Genomic DNA, 20,517 nt, shown 5'->3' with positions numbered 1-20,517 from the left:
ACAGACTGCACTGACAGATGTCAAACTCTCTTGTTCTAAACCTACAATTAAAATATTCTTAACATATAGTTGGTCTGTACTAGGCAAGCTGAAGCAATGGTTAATAGGTGATACCAATTATTCAAAGCACAAGAACTTGTTTTTTTCTGCTAATTCCTTAGAAGTTGCCTGAAGATTCAACACCTGTGTAGGAGGGGAGACCTAAAAATCCAGAGGTCTAGAAGGTTTCCTAAGACAATTTAGAGCAGAATTAACAAGAGGACTCTAAGGAATTGAGTGTCTCTTAAATTTGGAAATTCAGAATAATAGTGACACCTATGAATCACTGCTATGTGTCAAGCACTTTGTATGCATTTGCAAAATCTTCATAATAACTACTATACAGACTAATTTCTATTTCACAGCTAAGAACCAAAGGCTTAGATAAAATAGCACAAGGGTATAGATCTAATAATAAGAGGTAGAGCTGAAATTTGGAATCTGGCTGTCTGATTTGGCCCACTGACCAGTCACAAAACTATCACTGCAGGAACTAAAAGAAAATAATAAAAATTTTCTGAACTAGAATTGCAAATAATAAAATGGCTTTCAGACCAGACCACATTACTGCTTGAAGCAGAGAACAATATTCTGATAATTTTACTAAATGAGGAGAAATTAAAATGTGGCTGGGAGGTGAGATGACATTTTGTACATGAGGTGGGGTCGAATTTGCTGAAGAAGGCCGTGAGCATCTCTAATAAGGAAGAGAAAGGGCCTTGCTAAGGTGAGTATTCTCAACAATTCGTTCAGTGGCTTTGTACGTGAGGGTGACAGTCCAGTTTTTTTTTTTAATTGAAGCATAGTTGTTTTACAATATTGTGTTAATGTCTGCTGTACAACATAGTGATTCAGCTATAAATATATACACATTATTTTTTCATATTCTTTTCCATTATGTTTTATCATAGGATATTGAATATAGGCATCCGGTTTTGAAGTACAGAGGGAAGGTCTGGGAAAGGTCAGTTATAAGAGGCACCCTTGGCGGAGGGCAGCGTCCTCGCGTCACTATTGACAGGTGCAGCCCTCCACCCCCCCTTCCTTGTCCAGCCCGTACTTCGGAGGCGGGGACAGCAGCAAATAATCCTCCCTGTACCTCAGTCCGCCAAACCGAGGGCGGCCGACAACGGAGGCCCAGCCCTGCGGTGGCGCCGGGCTCCGCCCGCGAGGTCCCCGGCAGCCCGCCCAGCGGCTTGCGGCTCGCAGCGCCCAGGACGCACCGGGCCCGCGGCTACGCAGGGCCGAAACGGCTGCGGGTGGGGCGGGGCCGGCGGGGCGGCGGGTGGCAGGGCCGGCAGGGCGGCAGGGGGCGGGGCCGGCGGACTGCGGGGGGCGGGGCCGCAGGCTGTTCGCGCTCGCCGCCGAGGCTCCGTGCGGCGTAACGCCGGCCGGGCGTCCCTGTGCAGCCTCCGCCAGCCGCAGATGGGGGAGGTGGAGCCGGGCCCCGCGGGCCCGCTCGAACCGCCGGAGCCGCCCGAAGCGCCCGCGAGCCGCCGGCCGGGCGGGATCCGGGTCCTGAAGGTGAGGTGGGCGGGCGGGTTGGGGAGGGAGCGAAAGCGGGCAGAGGCCGCCCCTACCCCGCGCGGTGGCCGAGGCAGCCGGCGACCCCCACCTCGCGTCGGTCAGTCAGCCTTGCGGCTCAGTCGCTCCCAGAACCCGGCTGGAGGGGCCGCGGCACCCGCGGAGGCCTCTGCAGCTGGCCCCCGCCGAGGCCGCGGCCGCCTCCGTCCCCACCGCTGCCCATCCCTGGCCGCGTGCCACCCGCCTCGCAGGCCCACGCCTTGGGGCCGGCGTCCACCCGGTCGCCGCCGCCACTCGGCTCCTTTGGGACCCCGGGGCCCGTCTCTGCCTCCCCCGGTTGCGCACGGGGCCCCAAGGCCGGCGGCTCCTGGCCCGACAGCGGAGCTTATAGTACGCAGGGCTTTCTCCCCGGACACCTGAAGACATCACCCCAGCGGGAGGATGGCGGCGGTGATTGGCCGGGCGCTGCGGTATGCTGGGGCTGCGCCGGCTGGAGTGGGCCGCCTCTGCCCTCGGAGCTTACCACCGAAGTTAAGACCCGCTTCTCGCTCCGGAGCGCGGGCCTGGAGGGAGAATCCCCGGAGGAGCTTAATCTCGGGGAATCGCTGGGCGTGTTGCAGAAGGGAGGAGGGGTTGGACAAAAAGGGGCATTCCTGCTGGCGGGAGTGGGGCTGACAATCCAGAGAGACGGTGACGGGGGAGCAGTTATGCAACAGGCAGCTAACGGGGCTTTTGGCAGGAATTGGGGGGGAGTAGGAGGAGTGAAGGCAGATGCAGGCAAGGGGGGGAGTGGAGTCTTGAAGGTGATGACAAGAAGTTAAAATGCACAGGAATTGTAGGGTGGGAAGGGGACAGTGAAGGTGGTTAAAAGGAGGGGTTGTGGGAGACACACTGGATGGAGTTTTCTACTAGCCTTCGAAATAGTTAGAGAGAAATTTTTCTGTAGGTCAGATATGTAAACTAGGTGTCCTGGAGATGGAGTGGAATTCCTTCTAAAGTTCTAGAAGAGGAATCAGCAGGCTTTAAAACTTGCCAGAGAAAAGGAAGAGAGAAAAGAAAATTTAAATTTGACGTGTTTCAAAACTACTTTGCAAAACAATGAAAATACATAATGTTTAAAAATTCATTAAGTAATAGTTGTTCTTTGGGATTGAGGGTGCGACTGTATACTCGCTACTAAGATTATACGTAGGGCATCACAAAGAAACAACAACATTGGAAAAAAATAATAGATTTGAAGCATCTGGTGAATCCATGAAACAACATAAATTAGAACTCTAAAATATAAAACTTTTTTTCTGCTGCTACCTCCCAGTCTTAATGCAGCAACTTAAAGAAATAACTTTTCATAGTTTATCTCCACTTCTGCATAGACCTTATACATATTTACTTTAATCATGGTTTATATTAAATATAATCACATTATATTAAATATAATTTATATCAAAATTATATTTTAATTAAATATAATTACTCAAAGGCTTTTGGATATTTACTTAAAACTGTAAGGTCACAAAAATGTAAATTGTGAATGAACTTAAAAAAGTTCTGCTGGCCTGGCTTATCAGGAAAGGGCAGGTCTGAGAGATAGGTAATGCCCTCTGGCCTAGAAGGTAAACAGCCTTGGCTATTTTTACAACTATTTTTTGGTGGAGAGAGAGTGAGTTGTGGGAGGGAAGGAATTGAGAAATGAGGATCTTTTTTGAAGGGTTCGACCTTCCTGCACTTCCAGGAAGTGGTCCAACCTACCACTGGTTCCGTGGGTTTCCAATCTGGGGACCATTAGAAAGAGTCCAGAAATTAATCTTGATTATAGTGCTGAGCTGGTGATGTGGGAGGCTCACAGTGTCTTAGACCTTTGCATCCTTGCAAATAAATGGGATCGGCTGTGAAGAATAGGTGCGGTGTGTTCTACAGACAGAAGTTCCCTTCAGTAGCTGAGTGGTTGAATTTTGTGTCAGGTGAAACTGGAAAGGAATATGTAAGTAGAAGACTTTCAGAATCGGGAAGAAAGCCATAGTTTCCTACATGTTCTTTTCTGAAAACCCTTTTAAAAAGGCTTACCATTCTTTTTTGTAACTCTTCTATACTTAATACCAGATCATGAACATCATTATTGTCAAAGAGTATAGATCATCATAAAAAGGCTAATATAGCTAAACTGGTGTAACTTTAGCCAGATTAGATCTAGGTCCACCGTATAGCCTACTGGAAAATTTGATTCAAAATCTGCCCCCAGATTTATTTAGCAAATTGCTATTTATTTATTTATTTAAACATCTTTATTAGAGTATAATTGCTTTACAATGGTGTGTCAGTTTCTGCTTTATAACAAAGTGAATCAGTTATACATATGTCCTCATATCTCTTCCCTCTTGCATCTCCCTCCCTCCCACCCTCCCTATCCCACCCCTCTAGGTGGTCACAAAGCCCCGAGCTGATCTCCCTGTGCTATGTGGTTGCTCCCCACTAGCTAGCTATTTTACGTTTGGTAGTGTATATATGTCCGTGCCACTCTCTCACTTTGTCCCAGCTTACCCTTTCCCCTCCCCGTATCCTCAAGTCCATTCTCTAGTAGGTCTGCATCTTTATTCCCGTCTTGCCCCTAGGTTCTTCTGACCATTTTCTTTTTTCTTTTTTAGATTCCATATATATGTGTTAGCATATGGTATTTGTTTTTCTCTTTCTGACTTACTTCACTCTGTATGACAGTCTCTAGGTCCATCCACCTCACTACAAATAACTCAGTTTTGTTCCTTTTTATGGCTGAGTAATATTCCATTGTATATATATGTGCCACATCTTCTTTATCCATTCATCTGTTGATGGACACTTAGGTTGCTTCCATGTCCTGGCTATTGTAAGTAGAGCTGCAATGAACATTTTGGTACATGACTCTTTTCGAATTATGGTTTTCTCAGGGTATATGCCCAGTAATGGGATTGCTGGGTTGTATGGTAGTTCTATTTTTAGTTTTTTAAGGAACCTCCATACTGGCTGTATCAATTTACATTCTCACCAACAGTGCAAGAGGGTTCCCTATTCTCCACAGCAAATTGCTATTTAGAATATAGTCCTTTATAACTGTAGTTGGAATATAAGTATGAGATTTTTAATACTCTTTAAGATTATTAGGAGTATCCTTGAAGCAGAAATTTCCAGATGTTTGGAAATTTGGAGAGGTTTTTTTTTTCTTTTTTTTTTTACTCTGTAGAAGAAATGAAGTTATAATTAATCTAGTCAGTGGATTCTGTGAGATGCGTTTTTTCAATAATAGTTTCAGGTTTTTATCAAAATAATGTGTTTGTATGGCTTTTAAAATCAATTACTACCAAAAAGATTTTAATGAAGTGAAATATTCTTCCCCTCTTTATCTCATCCACCCCTTCCAAAATATTCCTTAGCATGTATATTCCTAGAGATGAGCCCATATTCTAAAGTTTTGAATGCAGAAACATATCTCCTACTTTAGGATATTTCACAGTCTAGTAGAACTCACTGAGTATGAAGAGTTACTTCAGTAGATCCTGTTCTACCATGCATACCTTAGAGTTAGTTCATTGGGTGTTTAATAGTTTATCACCTTTGAACTGATCAGAGCCCTCATTTTTAGAGGGTTTAAAGTGTAAAACTGAAGTGGGTACTTAAATCATGGCTTACTCTGAAGATTTCGGCTTTCTAGAAATATCTTTAAGTCTTAAATGTGCTCTTTATACACTTGTTTGATGTGAGGGTGATTATAGTTATGTTCCCTTTTAGAGAAACTTGTCAATAGTTCTTATATAAGAGTAAAGGGAGGAAATAAAGTGTTCTCCATCTGGCATTTCCAGTGGAATAGTGATTCTAAAAGCTGCAAGCATCTCAGAGGACAAAAGTGACCTTTCCAACATTTACCTGATGGTTTAGGCAGTGGAGAAGGAAGCACTAGGTAATTCAGCAGTAACTAATGATAGCTAAACAGTCCATCTAGATTGTTACCAGAAGGCTATGCTTGTTTGGTATCTAGGGCGTTAAATGCCCATTGAACAGGTTTAAGAGAATGATATCTACTAAAGTTCTAACTCAGCAGTTTATTTTCATGGGGTGGAATATATCATATAAACAGGAGATACATTCTTTGACCAACAACACATGGGTTTCAACAGTGTAAAAGTTCTTAAAACTTTATGTATAGTCTTTTTTTTTTTTGCGGTACGTGGGCCTCTCACTGCTGTGGCCTCTTCCGTTTCGGGGCACAGGCTCCGGACGCGCAGGCTCAGCGGCCATGGCTCACGGGCCCAGCCGCTCCGCGGCATGTGGGATCTTCCCGGACCGGGGCACGAACCCGTGTCCCCTGCATCGGCAGACGGACTCTCAACCACTGCGCCACCTGGGAAGCCCTGTGTATGTATAGGAAATAGATATACACATTAAAAAATGACTGTTAAAAATCCTCACAGAAGAAGAATCATGGATGAACTAATGTAATACTTCCTGGGGTCTGCCTTGACTTTTCTAAGATTGATAAGGTTAGTGGGATATTATTTGACCTTAAAAAGTTTTTTTAAAGAAGCTTTTCGGTGGATGTGTGGAGTGGTGTCCACTGGCCCTCTCTTAATAGCAGTGAGCAAAATTTCTCTCCACTGAGTGCAGAATGCAGAGCTTCCTTGTATAAATGTTACTGCACTGTATAGAATACTGTTTTCAGATGGTTCAGTTGACCTTTACCAAAGATTAAAAAATAAGGAATATTTAAAATGACTGTCTAATTATGCAGTGGTTAAGATTATTTAGTGGTGCAAATATGATGGTCCCTGTGTTTATAAAATATGTGCTCAAAAGCCCTTTGTTAATTCTGAGATGTTCAGCTTTGAGAAAATGCTCTTTATGAGAAGAAAGACGCCTAGTTCCCACTTGTAGCAGGGGTTTATCCTATTTATCTAAAGTTAGAATCAGTAATAATCCTCATGGTTTTGATTAGCTGTACTTAAATCCCTAAGATCTGTAAAATGATCGATTCACCTATTATCATAAATCTAAACAACGAAGCCATTCTTGATTTCTTGTTTTTCTTTTTCTCCATGTGGGGAATACCTTCTAACTTTTCCTTCCCCTTTCTTTATCATCTTCAGAGATTTAATTTTAGGCGCTACAGTTATCCTCAAATATTTAATCTCAGTAATTACAAAAATAATATTTGCTTTATTTATAGATACTTCTGTTTTCCAATGAGGAATAGTAGCAAAAGTATTTTATTTACTTTGTGGCTGATACAGAGGAAAGGTGATAGGGTTTCCTATAAAAATGGAGATTTTTTCCCCAAGTTTGTTCAACTTCTTGCTAAAGCTAATTAGGCTAAAGTACTGACTGGGAATAAATGTCTGTGACATCACTGAGTTCTGCATGCATCTCTGGGCCACCCAGGTGCTAAGGTACTGTAATAGGTTCTCAGTGTATAAGAGAAGAAGAAATACCAAATAAATAATTAAAAACTCATTGTGAGTTACATGGGAATGGAAGTATGTTTAAGGTGAAGAAGTTCTGTGGAGGAGAGTGTAGAGTTATTAATTCTTTTTAATTAGTAGGAGAAAGCAGGGATGGGAGACGTGGAAAGCTCCACAGAGAGGGTGACGTTTGAGTAATTTTGAAGAATAACTACTCAGATGGACAAGATGGAGAAGGACATTTCAGGCAAGTCACAGAATTGTGGAATAGTTGGTGTGTTCGGGGAGTTGGATATGACAAACAGAGTGACATACAGTGGGGAGTGGCCCTAGAAAGGTGGGTCAGTGTAATTGTGTGTGGAAATTAGTTTTTTATTAATGGGAATAGAAATGGCCCATTTAAAAAAAATAGAGCAGGTAAATATTGATCTTTAGAAACTTGTTATATTGCTGTAGCAGTTGTTTTTGCTCTGAGATAATGTGACTTCACAATGTATATGCATACCTAAGTTATCAAATGCAACAGTAATTTTTCTTTTGAAACATGAGGATAATGGAAAGAATATTTGTGCAGTATTGTGGTGATTCTGTAGTTCCTTATTTGGGATATGAGGCAGAGGACTAGGACCCTAGAGGAACTTTCAGTTTGCATATGGAGACATACAGAAATGTTTATTGCAGCATTGTTTCCGACACTGAAAAATTAGAAACAAACTAAATGCCCTCAGCAGGAGAATGGATAAATTTCAGTGTATTTGTATAATAGAATGTTATTCAAGAGAATGAGCAGGGTGTATTAATCATAGATACATCTCTAAACCAATGTTGAATCAAACAAAAAAAATTGCAGGGTGAAACATAAGTATGTTAGGTTTTAGATAAAGTTTTAAATCATGTAAAACAATACTATATAGAGTTTATAGATATATACTTATATGGCAAACATAAAAAATGCATGGGAGGACTTCCCTGGTGGCACAGTGGTTAAGAATCCGCCTGCCAATGCAGGGGACATGGGTTTGAGCCCTGGTCTGGGAAGATCCCACATGCCATGGAGCATCTAAGCCCGTGAGCCACAACTACTGAGCCCACATGCCACAACTACTGAAGCCCACGCACCTAGAGCCCGTGCTCTGCAACAAGAGAAGCCACCACAATGAGAAGCCCGTGTACCACAACGAAGAGTGGCCCCCGCTCGCCACAACTAGAGAAGGCCCATGCGCAGCAACACAGACCCAACACAGCCAAAAATCAATCAACCAATCAATCAATAAAAATCAGAAATTAAAAAAAAATGCATGGGATGATAAACACTATAGTAGAGTGTTTATTTCTGGGGAGAGAGGGAGGTGAATGGGATTTTTTTAGGTAGTAGGTGGCTTTAGCTATATATGTAAGGATATATCATATATATGTTCTTTAGAATAATGATCTGAACTAAATATGGCAAAATATTAAAGCTTGTGAAAATTAGGTAGTAGGTACACTACTGTTCTTGACATTTTTATGAAAACATAAAGAAAAAAAAGATCAGAAGATGACTGACAGGGACTTTCCTGGTGGTCCAGTGGTAAAGAATCGGCCTTCCAATGCAGGGGACATGGGTTTCGATCCCTGGTTGGGGAATTAAGATCCCACATGCCACGAGGCAACTAAGCCCATGCGCCTCAAACTACAGAACCCACATGCCCTGGAGCCTGTGCGCCACAATTAGAGAAAGAAAACCCGCACACCACAGTGAAGTTCCCGTGTGCCGCCACTAAGACCTGACGTGGCCAAAAATAAAAAAGTAAAAAAAAAGTAGAAGTAGAAAAAAAAAAAAGATGATGGACAGAGACATGAACAGCTAGCAGTAAAGAGAATGAAAATTTTCAGTTTAGGGCTGGGCATGGCAGGTGCAGAAGGCTCTGTGAGAGGAGGCGGTACTGAGTCAAGTATTGGTGACTACGGAGTGGAAAGGTGGGCTGAAGACTGAAAGTGTCTAATTCAGTCAGACATTTGAGCTAATGATTTCTTTTTCCTGACGTTTTTAGAGAACTATGAAACGCAATGGGAGCAGACATTGTCTGAATAGGAGAAGTAGGTTTGGTTCTCGAGAGAGAGACTGGCTGCGAGAAGATGTGAAGAGAGGCTGTGTTTACCTGTACGGAGCAGACACCGCCACGGCCGCTGCAGCCAGCGCCTCTGCCACTGCCTCCTCCTCCGACTTACATCTTGTCCTTTGCACAGTAGACACGCCAGCGTCAGAAATTTGTGCTGGAGAGGGAAGGGAACGTCTTTATTTGCAGCTTCATGGAGACCTGGTCAGGTGAGGTCAGAGTTTTACCACTAATTCTCCTGCAGTATAAGTCACATGTGTTTCTGCTTGGAAGTGGGCTTTAGGACCTCATTCGTGCTGGAGCTGATGATGGTTATGGGGTCACTAGGCTTGAAAAAAGATTTCTCCCTGGAATGCTGACTTAGGATTCTTGAATTTAAAAACTGTCAGTTTTTAAAGGAAAAGGAAGGAAAAATTGATAATTACTTCATTTGGATTATATCATAGGTCGGATATCTAAATTTAAAATAAATTTTTTTTTAAAGATTTTTTAAAAATTAAATTTATTTATTTTTGGCTGCATTGGGGTCTTTGTTGCTGTGCGCGGGCTTTTCTCTAGTTGCGGTGAGTGGGGGCTACTCTTCTTAGCGGTACCCGGGCTTCTCATTGTGGTGGCTTCTTTTGTTGTGGAGCACGGGCTGTAGGCGCACAGGCTTCAGTAGTTGTGGCTCACAGGCTCTAGAGCACAGGCTCAGTAGCTGTGGCTTGCGGGCTTAGTTGCTCTGTGGCCTGTGGGATCCTCCCGGACCAGGGCACGAACCTGTGTCCCCTGCATTGGCAGGCAGATTCTTAACCACTGCGCAGCCAGGGAAGCCCAAAATAAATATTTTTAAAGTTTTTAAGCAATACATATAAACAGAATGAAATAGAAATGTATAAAAGGAAATAGAATGAGAAGTACCTATGGTCATGCATGAGTATGTGTCATTATTTGTATATAAATTTTAAAACTAATGGTGCTACATGCAACATGTCAACTTAATATCTCTTAGAAATCTTTCCATATTAATGTTTATATAATTTTCTTTTATTTAATGGCTAAATAGTATTTCATTTTATGAATCTACCACAATTTTAGCTAGTCTCCTATTAATGGACATGTAAGTTGTTACCAGTTTTTTTTACTACAAGTACTGTTGCAGTGAATATCCTTGTACCTGTGATATTTCTCCCATGTGGAAGTCATCTGTAGGGTAAAGTCCTAGAAGTGGAATTGCTGGCTCAAAGGGTATGTGCATGTTTAATTTTGAGAGATTTTGTCAAATTCCTCTTCATAGAACTTATACTTCGATGAATAATATCAAAGTATACCTATTTCCCCCTTACTTTCTCCAGAATACGTTAAATTTTACATATACAGACACATCCTCATGCACGAGCACATACTTGATTGTGAATAGAAATGATTGTCAACAGTTTTTAGAGAATCATAAATTCAGCATTCCAAGGACAACTCTTTTTTCAAGGCTGATGACTTAGATTTTTGCAAATCTGATAGAAATTTTGTTATTTTGTTTTAATTTTCATTTATATTAATGAGTTAGGTTGAGCATATTTTCATAGGTTTAATTTCTTTAAAATCTTTTTTTTAATTTTTTTTTGTTGTACGCGGGTCTCTCACTATTGTGGCCTCTCCCGTCGCGGAGCACAGGCTCCGGACGCGCAGGCTCAGCGGCCATGGCTCACGGGCCCAGCCGCTCCGCGGCATGTGGGATCTTCCCAGACCGGGGCACGAACCCGTGTCCCCTGCATCGGCAGGCGGACTCTCAACCACTGCGCCACCAGGGAAGCCCTGATTCAGCTTTTTAAAAAAAACTATTAGTTCTTTGAGTTAGACCTCAAATAAGAGCTCCTTAAGTGCCTGACCATTGACTTTCTCTCCTTCCCTTTCCCTGTAATAAATAAATGTCTCAAAACAGAATTCAAAACTGTGGATTCAGTACTGTTGAAAGTGAGAAAGGAGGCACCCACTTACACCTAAAAATGTGGCAATGATAGTAACACCTTTAGCTGAGCTAAACATTGATATCATTTTAAAGTCTAAACGGGGGTTTATTATTATTTTCCTTTAGGATTTGGACTAATTCCTGAAAAAGTAGACTAGCACTTGAATGTTTTCCTTGTTCACCAGTTAACTACATTTCCTAAATCCATTTGTAAAACGAAAGGATCAGACTGGGTGACCCTTAGGCTTTTCTAAATCTTAACACTGATTCCGATCTAATTTTATCAGGTGGAAAGCCTTGACCTACATTATAGCTGGTAGTGATTGACGGAGTTCAAGTATTTAAACCTAAGACTTATTACTCATCTGTATACTAATGTGTGTATACACAAAAATACTAGAAAAGTGGAGAAAACCCCACTTGAATTGGCTTGCTACTACTAGTTGTGTAGCTAAGAATCCAAATGTGATACAATTTACTTTAGTGAATCTAAACTGTACTTAAAATGGAGAGTTTGTCTCTTTTTAGTCCTGTAGCCTTGATAATTTCTAATGAAATAGCTCTTTGAAAACATAATTGATTATAAAATAATGAAAACACTGTTGAACTGTGGTTTGAAGATATGAATATATTTTCTTTTTTTAAAAATTTAAAAAAATTTGTACAATTTTTAAAGGTTACACTCCATTTGCAGTTATTATAAAATATTGGCTGTATCCCCTGTGCTGTACACTACATCCTTGTAGCCTGTCTGACACCCAGTAGTTTGTGCCTCCCACTACCGCCTCCACCCCCCCCCGCCCCCCGCCCTGGCTGTGTTGCTCCTCCACCCCCCACGGTAGCCCCTAGTTTGTTCTCTATATTTGCAAGGCTGCTTCTTTTTTGCTACATTCGCTAGTTTGTTGTGTTTTTAGATTCCACATAGAAGTGCGATCATACATTATTTGAGATCCGAATATATTCTCATCGCTGGAATAGGAGCTCAAGAAGCCTCAGCCAGCCAAAGAAATGATGATGATATATTTTAGCTAACATTAAGTGCTTTCTTTTGCTAGTTAACGCGCTTACTGCTTTATGCACATTTTCTCATTAAATCCTCACAGTAACTCTAAGAGAGGTACGGTTATTCCTTTCCAATGAGGAAAATTGAGGCTCTTCGAGAGGTCCAGTAACTTGTTCAAGGCCAGGCAGGTACTGCCAAGCAGTTGGAATGTTGACATCATTCATGATAGATGGTGGACTTCCTTCCGAGTAAAGGCCCTCCCGGAGGGGAACTGGCACAGTGTGCCTTGCTCAGTTTCACTATTTAATCATAATTGTTTAAAGATCTTTTTTAGACCTCTTACTCAACGGTTAATTGCTTGAGTTCAGTCTTACGTTTATCGCATCAGAAGAATAGGTACTTTCTTTGTAATAGCTTTTCATAAGATAGTTGACAGTCTAACACAATATCTTTTTTTAATAACATTTTTTGCTGCTTAATGAAGTGTGATTTATATTCATTGTAGAAATTTTGGAAAAATGAAAAAGTATAAAGAGAAATAATTTTCATTGCTTATGCTTTTTGTAGATTATCTCACTTAATCCTCATAACAATCTTGTGAGGTAAATACTTTCCCTATTTTATAGATGAGGAAAATGAGTCTTAAAAGAGTTAATCATCTCAGCTAGAATCACTTGGCTGGTAAGTGTAGAGCTGGAATTTGAACTCTGGCATTCTGACACCAGATTCCATATATTACCTCCCCCTTCCCCCGCCATGCTGACATTTTTTTTTCCAGATCTTTTTCAAAATGAGTGTGTGTGTGTGTGTGTAATTTTTTTTAATTACGTATTTGGACCCACACCATATATTCAATTTTATTTACTGCTTACTTCAATTAATTTCCTGTGTCATTAAAAATTCCTTCGATACCAGTTTTAATAACTACAGAATATTCTATTTTATGCATATACTATAACTTGTTTAAAATTTGAGAAGTTATGTGCAGTAATGGTGTAGAGCTTGGATTCTGGATTGAAAGTGTGTGTGTTCAAATTGGCTGTGTTACTATGCAAGTTGCCTAACGCTTTGTCCTCAGTTTACTAATCTGTACAATGGAGGATGATGATATTTACATTATAGAGTTATCACGAGGATTAAATAGATTATACATGTTATGAAGATTAAGTGAATTAATACTTGTAACGCTTCTTAAACTCGAATGTCCAGCTGGGGAGCTTGTTAAAATGCAGATTCTGATTCAGTGGCTCTGGGGTGGGGCCTGTGGGTCTATATTTCTATTAAGCTCCTAAGTGATGTGCTACACTTTGAGGAGCAAGGAAGTAAACTTCTTAAAATGATGCCTGGACCTAGTAAGTGCGCAATAAGTGTTACCTGTTTGGGTTGTTTCAAGTCACTCAACCCTTAGAAGTAGTGTGATGACTAAACCTTTGCCCATGACTCTTTACATTGTTGATTTCTGTGAACTAGGTCCTAGAAATGGGATTACTGGCACTAAAATTACCCCATGTTTTTCCTAAATCATCCATGATTTCCTTCTTTCCTTACTCTTTTTTAATCATGGACTTGTCACTTGAATTTAACAGAGGGATTACTAGTTTATAGAATTTTAGCACTTGAAGGAACCTAAGAGAAATGCCTACTAGCAGGGAGGTAGATGCCTCCAACCCCTGGCACTGGGCCACACAGCAGGAGGTAAGCAGTGAGTGAGTGAAGCTTCATCTGCTGCTCCCCATTGCTCACATTACCGCCTGAACCCCCTCCCGCTGCCCCCCACCAGCCTCCCTGCCACCGGTCCGTAGAAAAGTTGTCTTCCACGAAACCGGCCCCTGGTGCCAAAAAGGCTGGAGACTGCTGCCTACTAGTAAAATGAACCCAACCTACCAGCCTCACCATCCACTGCCCTTTCCATCCGGAAATACGTGTGGGGGCAGGGCTTTTGGTTATCACAGCTACAGGGGAGGGTTACCAGCATCTAGGGTCAGCATTCAGGACAGGGAGCCTTAATGTCCTCAATGTGTGGGACCATCTTGTACAGCAAAGAATTGTCCTACCTAAAAGGCCAGTAACTTCCCCATGGGAATCACTGAAACCATTATCTTTCCTTTTATGGATGTGAAACAGAGGTCTGGAGAGGTCAGGTCCAAAGCACATTCCTGCAGCTGCCTGGTGCTAGTGCTCTAGTTGGAACACAAGTATCCTGTCTCCCAGTCCAGTGCCCTTTACATGATACTATTTGGTCTGTCTGTTTTATTGGACTGTTAAAGTGACTGATGACTCAGTAGTGAAGCTTAGTGTAGTCATTGCCTTCTCTTTGAAAAGTTGTAAAAATATCACATGTAACAAAATGAAGTGCCCTTTGGCTCATGGTCATATTTTTACTTTTATTTTCAGTCATCAAAATGACTAAGATTTCTGTGGTTGATACACTATCTTTTAAGATAAGCTAAGAATAGATAAAATATATCTAACAGAAAATTATGCCCTCAGGATTTGGGATCCTGAGTTCTAATTCCTTTACTATCACTGACTTGCTGGGTGACCTCTTAACAAGTCACTATAGTTTTGTTTTACCATATTTTGATATTGTAAAAGTGGAATGAAAAGTCCTGTTTCAGGATACATACTGAGCTGATTAACCCTGAGGAAGGAAAAGGATTATTTTTGTTTTGTGTTTCATATTTCTGTAGTATTTTAAAGCTTTAAAAGAATGTATTACACATTAAGTAATTTGTTTTTATTAAAACTTTGTTTTGTTTTTACATTTTAATACTTCTAAAATCAGTGTGTATCTTACAGTTGTTGGTAGGTCATAGTCTAACTGGCAGTGTTTTTTCTTTCTTAATGGTTGTTACAATGCCATCTGGTTTACTGCAGTACAGTTCTGACACTAACCACGCAGAGTTTGCACAAACTTCCTTCACAAGTTAAAGGACATTACACCTGAGACTAACAAAACGTTGTTAATCAGCTATACTCCAATATAAAATAAAAATTAAACAAACAAACAAACAATTTAAAGGGCCTCGTCTCCAACAAGACCGCCCTGACTTTACACTCTGGTTGCACTTCAGGCCAACTGGATAAAAATTTAGGGGGCTCCCATGACCCCTTCAGGTTCAATAATTCACTAGAATGTCTCACAGAACACAAGAAAGCAATATTTAAGATTACAATTTTCGTATAAAGGATACAAATCAGGACCAGCAAAATGAAGACATACATAGGGCGAGGTCTGGGAGCATCCGTGTTACCCTCCCAGCACATTAGTGTGTTCATCCAGTGGGAAGCTTCAGTACAGAGTTTTTATTGAGGTATTATAGCGTAGGCTTGACTGATTTAATCATTGATCAGGTAGGTGCTTGAACTCAAATCTCCAGCCCTCCCCTCCCCCAAGGTCGGGCTCACTCCAAGCCCCAGCCCTGTCTTCACGTGGTTGGTCTTTCTGGTGACCAGCCCCCATCCTGAGTCAGCTCATTTCTTAGCATAAACCTAGGGGTTATCCAAGGGGCTCATGAATAACTAAGACACTCCCATTACTCAGGAAACTGAGGATTTAGAATCTACCCCACAGGAACCAGGGACCACGAAGGCTAGAAAGACTCTCATACAACAATGATGCATAAAAATAGTCTATCTTTCAAATGATGATGTATTAGACTAATGACGTACAGTAATTTTAAAACATAACTTTTTATGTTTCTTGATGTAAGTTAACATATGAAGTGCTTTGAGCTCTCTTCTGCATACATTTTTAATCTACATTTAGAAAATAATATTGTTTCCCTAAAGGAGGCTAGGCTTTGTAAGGAAACCGACACAGGTTCAAACCGTGATGCCATATGTACTAATTGTGTGACTCTCTGAACCTCATTTTTCTTATTTCCTAGTTTTGTAAAATGTGAGATACTTCCCAGCATAGTGTCAGGTATGGGGTAAACATTCATCGAAGTATCCTTGTTGTTTGTATCATGTTCTGTATTGTCGGTCTTCAAATTTTGCAGATTTTACCTTTATAGATGGCCAGAGATTGAGTTTTAACCTGACTTTGATGTAGAGAATGCTGCTCTGCTTTGTTAGGGTCTTGGATACAATATGTTGGGTTTTAATAATGTATACTTTTGGGCTTCCCTGGTGGCGCAGTGGTTGAGAGTCCGCCTGCCGATGCAGGGGACATGGGTTCGTGCCCTGGTCCAGGAAGATCCCACATGCCGCGGAGTGGCTGGGCCCGTGAGTCATGGCCGCCGAGCCTGCGCATCTGGAGCCTGTGCTCCGCAACGGGAGAGGCCACAACAGTGAGAGGCCCACGTACCAAAAAAAAAAAGAAAAATAATGTATACTTTTGCCTCCCACTATTAACTAGAATTCTTGTGAAATGATACCTGGAATGAAATGTACTCTTCTCTTACCTCTAACTTAACTGTGGGCGCTGTTCAGATTGGCTAAGAGCTGCAAACACTGTTGATAGCATTACTGTATTGGTTGGCTGGTTTGGAGAAAAATAACCATATCCACATATATTCAGATTTACAAGGACTATTGTAGCTCCTTGAAGCATTAGAAGCAAACTAAAACTGTTAACAATAGTCATATTGTCTCTTCTTAAAGCCACAGTGGAAGTATTTCAAATGCTGAATGGAACCTTTCTTTGCTAACATACTCTCTCCTACACCTGTTTTGCAGTATATATATTTCCTTTGATTTGTGAGAGATTTAACACACAGCTAATTAGCAGCCTGTTAAACTTTTGGAACTTTGAAACACAAAATTGATCCGTAAGCATATTACAGCATTTCCCTCCCCCATACTCTACTCTCTTAAGCAGATGAGTTTAATGAGTAAATGGAATTAGTCCCTCGTTTTACTTGTTTTTGCAGTTCTTGAACTATTTCTTGTTTGCTCATTTATGCTAAATTAATAAGAGCAGATGTTGAGATTCTCTTGAATTTTTTTCCCCGTCCCACCAGGGAGAATACTTTCTTTAGGTGGAAATATATAAAGAGGTTTTCCAAAATCTACAGAGCCTTTTTAGACCAGGACATTTGATCAGGTAAAATATGTCAGAATTAGGATATTTCCATTTCTCCTGGTTTTCCAGAGAGAAATAGGAAAATTGAGTTAGTGAGCTTTAGCCTGAAAGTATTAATAATGTTTCTTGGTCTTGAATATGTGATCATTATATGGAATTATATTTAAATACATTGATCTCTGTATCCAAAAATAATAGCAGTGTTCACGTAGAATTTGTATTATATTAGCAAGGTGTCTTAAATACCTGAAAGAGCCCTGAGTTTTAAAAGACGCTGAAGATCATCTGGCCCAACTTGGTTCTTAGAGGAGACTCGTCTAAAGTGTCCGTGACAGAGGGCTCTCTAGCTCTCTGTGAACTATTTTGAGAGGTAGTCTCTTTCATTATTGGGCTTCTCTAATCATTAAGGTTTTTCTTCATTTTTTAATCAAGTCTACCTGTGCAACTGCTCCTTGGTCCTAGTCCTATTCTTTGGAGCAATCTCGATAGAGTGAGTCTAATCCTTCTTGACATTGGAAGGTAGAGAGGGCTCTTTATGCCCTTGGTCACCTTGTCTTCAAGTTAATCCTTCAGTCAGTCTTCCTATTACATGGCTAATTGACCCGTCCAGGATATAGTTTATTAGAAGTCTCTCTTAAAATGCATCCTTCTTAGAAGAATTCTACCATTGTACTGGGAAGGTGCCTAATTGTCACAGCCCTTTGTGGATTTTTATTTTATTTGGCTAGAGATTAATTGTAACTGATATTTTTATTCTGAAAAGTTTATTTTTCATTTCTATTAAATTCAATATTTATTGGTCTTTGTAGGCTTTTAGTTCTTTGGTCATTCCCCGTGTAGTAGTTCTGAGCTGATGGAAGCTGAAAGTCAGAACTGAACAGTCAGGAGGGGCCAGGAGGTGGTTTTACTTTATTTTTATTTATTTATTTTAGATTTTTTTAAAAAATGTTTATTTATTTGGCTGTGTTGGGTCTTAGTTGCGGCATGAGGGATCTAGTTCCCTGACCAGGGATCGAACCCTGGCCCCCTGCATTGGGAGCGTGGAGTCTTAGCCACTGGACTACCAGGGAAGTCCCTATTTTTATTTTTTACTTTCTGTACTCATCAATATGATTTCCATTCCTAAATTACCATATTTTTACAGTTGTTTATATTCTACTTTGTAGTATTCCCATTTCATGTTTTTTTAAATTAAAGCATATTGCCAACCAGTATTTTCTAGTTCTTTAACCACAAAACACAGAGTTCTTTCATATCTTTTTGCCATGATGGAAGGTTTATCATGTTTCTTCTGATTAATACAAGACTTAAGTTTTCTAAACAGAATCCTTTTAGGATATGAATAATGTTCTTCAAGATCTTTTAAACATACAGGCTTTCCTATACTTGTTTTTTGGTTGTTGTTTCAGATAGGGGAGACATTTTATTTTTATTCTAATTAAAATTTTATTCCATTCCTAAGAATTTTTTTGAATAATGTCAGTACATTATTGAACACTACTACATGCCAAATAATTTGCTAAGCACTTTATATACTATGTGATATCTTCTTGTAAGCAAATAAATAAATACTTCTAATAACAACTCTGTGAGTTAGGCACTACCCATTATACTGATGAGGAATTTAAGACAATGAGGTTAAATAACTTGTCTAGGGGCATACATGCAGTTGATAAGTGGCAGAAGTGAGACTCAAACCCAGGCAGTCTGACTTTTGGAGCTCATGCTCTTAGCTGGTGTATTTATGACTCTTTGCTTTCTGATAAAAGAATTGTAAATGAGCTGCCTTAAGTCTGTGTGATTTTAAAATATGCAGTGTCACCAGAAGCCACAAGTGATTACTAACATTCTGGTTTTACCTAGCTTTCAGTCAGAACCATGTAATCTAATGATTTCTGGGGAATTACTGGGCAGTTCATTCCTAGTTTTTATGGAAAAATCATCTGTGAAGCCAGAGGAAATATATAGGATATAGTCAGCAACCCAGAGTCTCCATTTATAATTGTGTTGCAGCTTATGTGAAATCAGTTATGGCCAGGTACAATCTTTTATATCTCATAATTTCAATTCGATGCCTTTAAGTTTGAAGCGGAGGTTCTCAAAGGGCCCTCTGGGGGTCTCTGAGACTTTTTGAAGAGGTGCATGAGGTCAAAACTCTTTCATAATAATGAGGTATTAATTTTCTTTTTCACTTTCAGTCTTGTAAGTATACAGTGGAGTTTTCTAGAGGCTACATATCTGAGAATCTAGCTGTCTTCTATTAAACCAGCTGTTAAAGAGATTTATAAAATATAAAATAATGCAAGTCTTCTCACTAAATTTGTTTTATTCTGAAAATATAGTTTTCAAAAAATATTTGTTAACATGTAATGTGTTTATTGTTGTTATTTTAAAATGAATAACTAAATATTTAGAAATTCTTAAGTTTAGTTTCTCATTCAGTAAATGTCAATAGATATACCCCGTGTAAACAAAAGCTCTTTGGGGGCCTCAAAAACTATAGAGGGATCCCAAGACCAAAAACTTTGAGCACCACTTGTTTAGATTAGTTGTATCATGTGATATTAGAGAAAATCTTGATATAGAAGTAAAAATCTAGAGCATATTAAAAGATTTTAAAAATCAAATGAAGTGTGTTTATTACTTAACAAATATTTTTCTTTTGAATTGTATAAGCAGGAGACTGGAACCTACTGAACGACCTCTTCAGATTGTTTATGATTACTTGTCCAGGCTGGGGTTTGATGACCCTGTGCGCATACAGGAGGAGGCGGCAAATCCTGACCTTGGCTGTATGCTTCGATTTTATGGTGGTAAGGATTTATCATGGCTGTGTGTATACATTAATGACTTTTAATTGATTATTTGTACCTCTGTCTGTCTTCAGCCTTTTAAAAAGATTTTATCCAAAGCCATTTTTAAGCCAATTTACTAATGTAGTTAGAAAACAACAGCAAAAACAGCCGTCCCTTTTTATTTTTGCTCTTTTCGTTCTGGTGTTATGCTGACTTACAGAATTGTTACGTACTTTTGCCAGCATCTTGATCAAATCATAGCTTTAGTATCAGTTATATTTTCAAGTTCTTTATAAAGTCCATGAACTTCTGGATAGTTCGAGAATGTTGCAAAGTAGGTGGTTATTATCATATATGACTTAACATTTGATGAACACATCAGACGTGTATATTGTTGAATTTCGTAAGCTTTAAATCTTGGATATTTTACATGCTCTTCTCTTTTGGTGCATTTTTTCCCTATTGACTATTTTTCATCTGATCACTTTAGTCATAAAGTTAGCCTTAAGGAAGTCAGAATATTTCTGAATATTACTCTCCAAATACACATCAATAACTAATAATACTACTGAGTACCATTTTTTGAGTGCTTACTGTGTGCTTTTATGCTTGTGAATTACCCAGTTTACTCAGTATAGCCACCTTATGCTCTAGGAACTG

At 40.1% G+C, this 20,517-nt stretch overlaps 1 protein-coding gene across 2 annotated transcripts in view; it reads left to right on the top strand.

Moving 5' to 3' along the window:
* Nucleotides 1–1,464: 1,464 nt before the first annotated feature.
* PHLPP2 (PH domain and leucine rich repeat protein phosphatase 2) overlaps nt 1,465–20,517 on the top strand; it is a gene marked incomplete at both ends in the record, with an annotated part of 69,466 nt that continues 50,413 nt past the window's right edge. Inside the window, 3 exons of one of the 2 annotated variants that reach the window (XM_082863053.1) lie at nt 1,465–1,563; nt 9,020–9,294; nt 19,742–19,875. In XM_082863053.1, the coding sequence (XP_082719179.1) occupies nt 1,465–1,563; nt 9,020–9,294; nt 19,742–19,875 (508 nt within the window). Of the gene's footprint in view, nt 1,564–8,327; nt 9,295–19,741; nt 19,876–20,517 lie in introns of those variants that run through there. The other variant, XM_082863054.1, reaches the window with a different exon arrangement.

This window comes from Leucopleurus acutus (genome assembly GCF_964270905.1).
Source record: "Leucopleurus acutus genome assembly, chromosome: 20".
NCBI lineage: Eukaryota > Metazoa > Chordata > Mammalia > Artiodactyla > Delphinidae > Leucopleurus > Leucopleurus acutus.
This window is presented reverse-complemented; position numbering and strand designations above follow the sequence as displayed.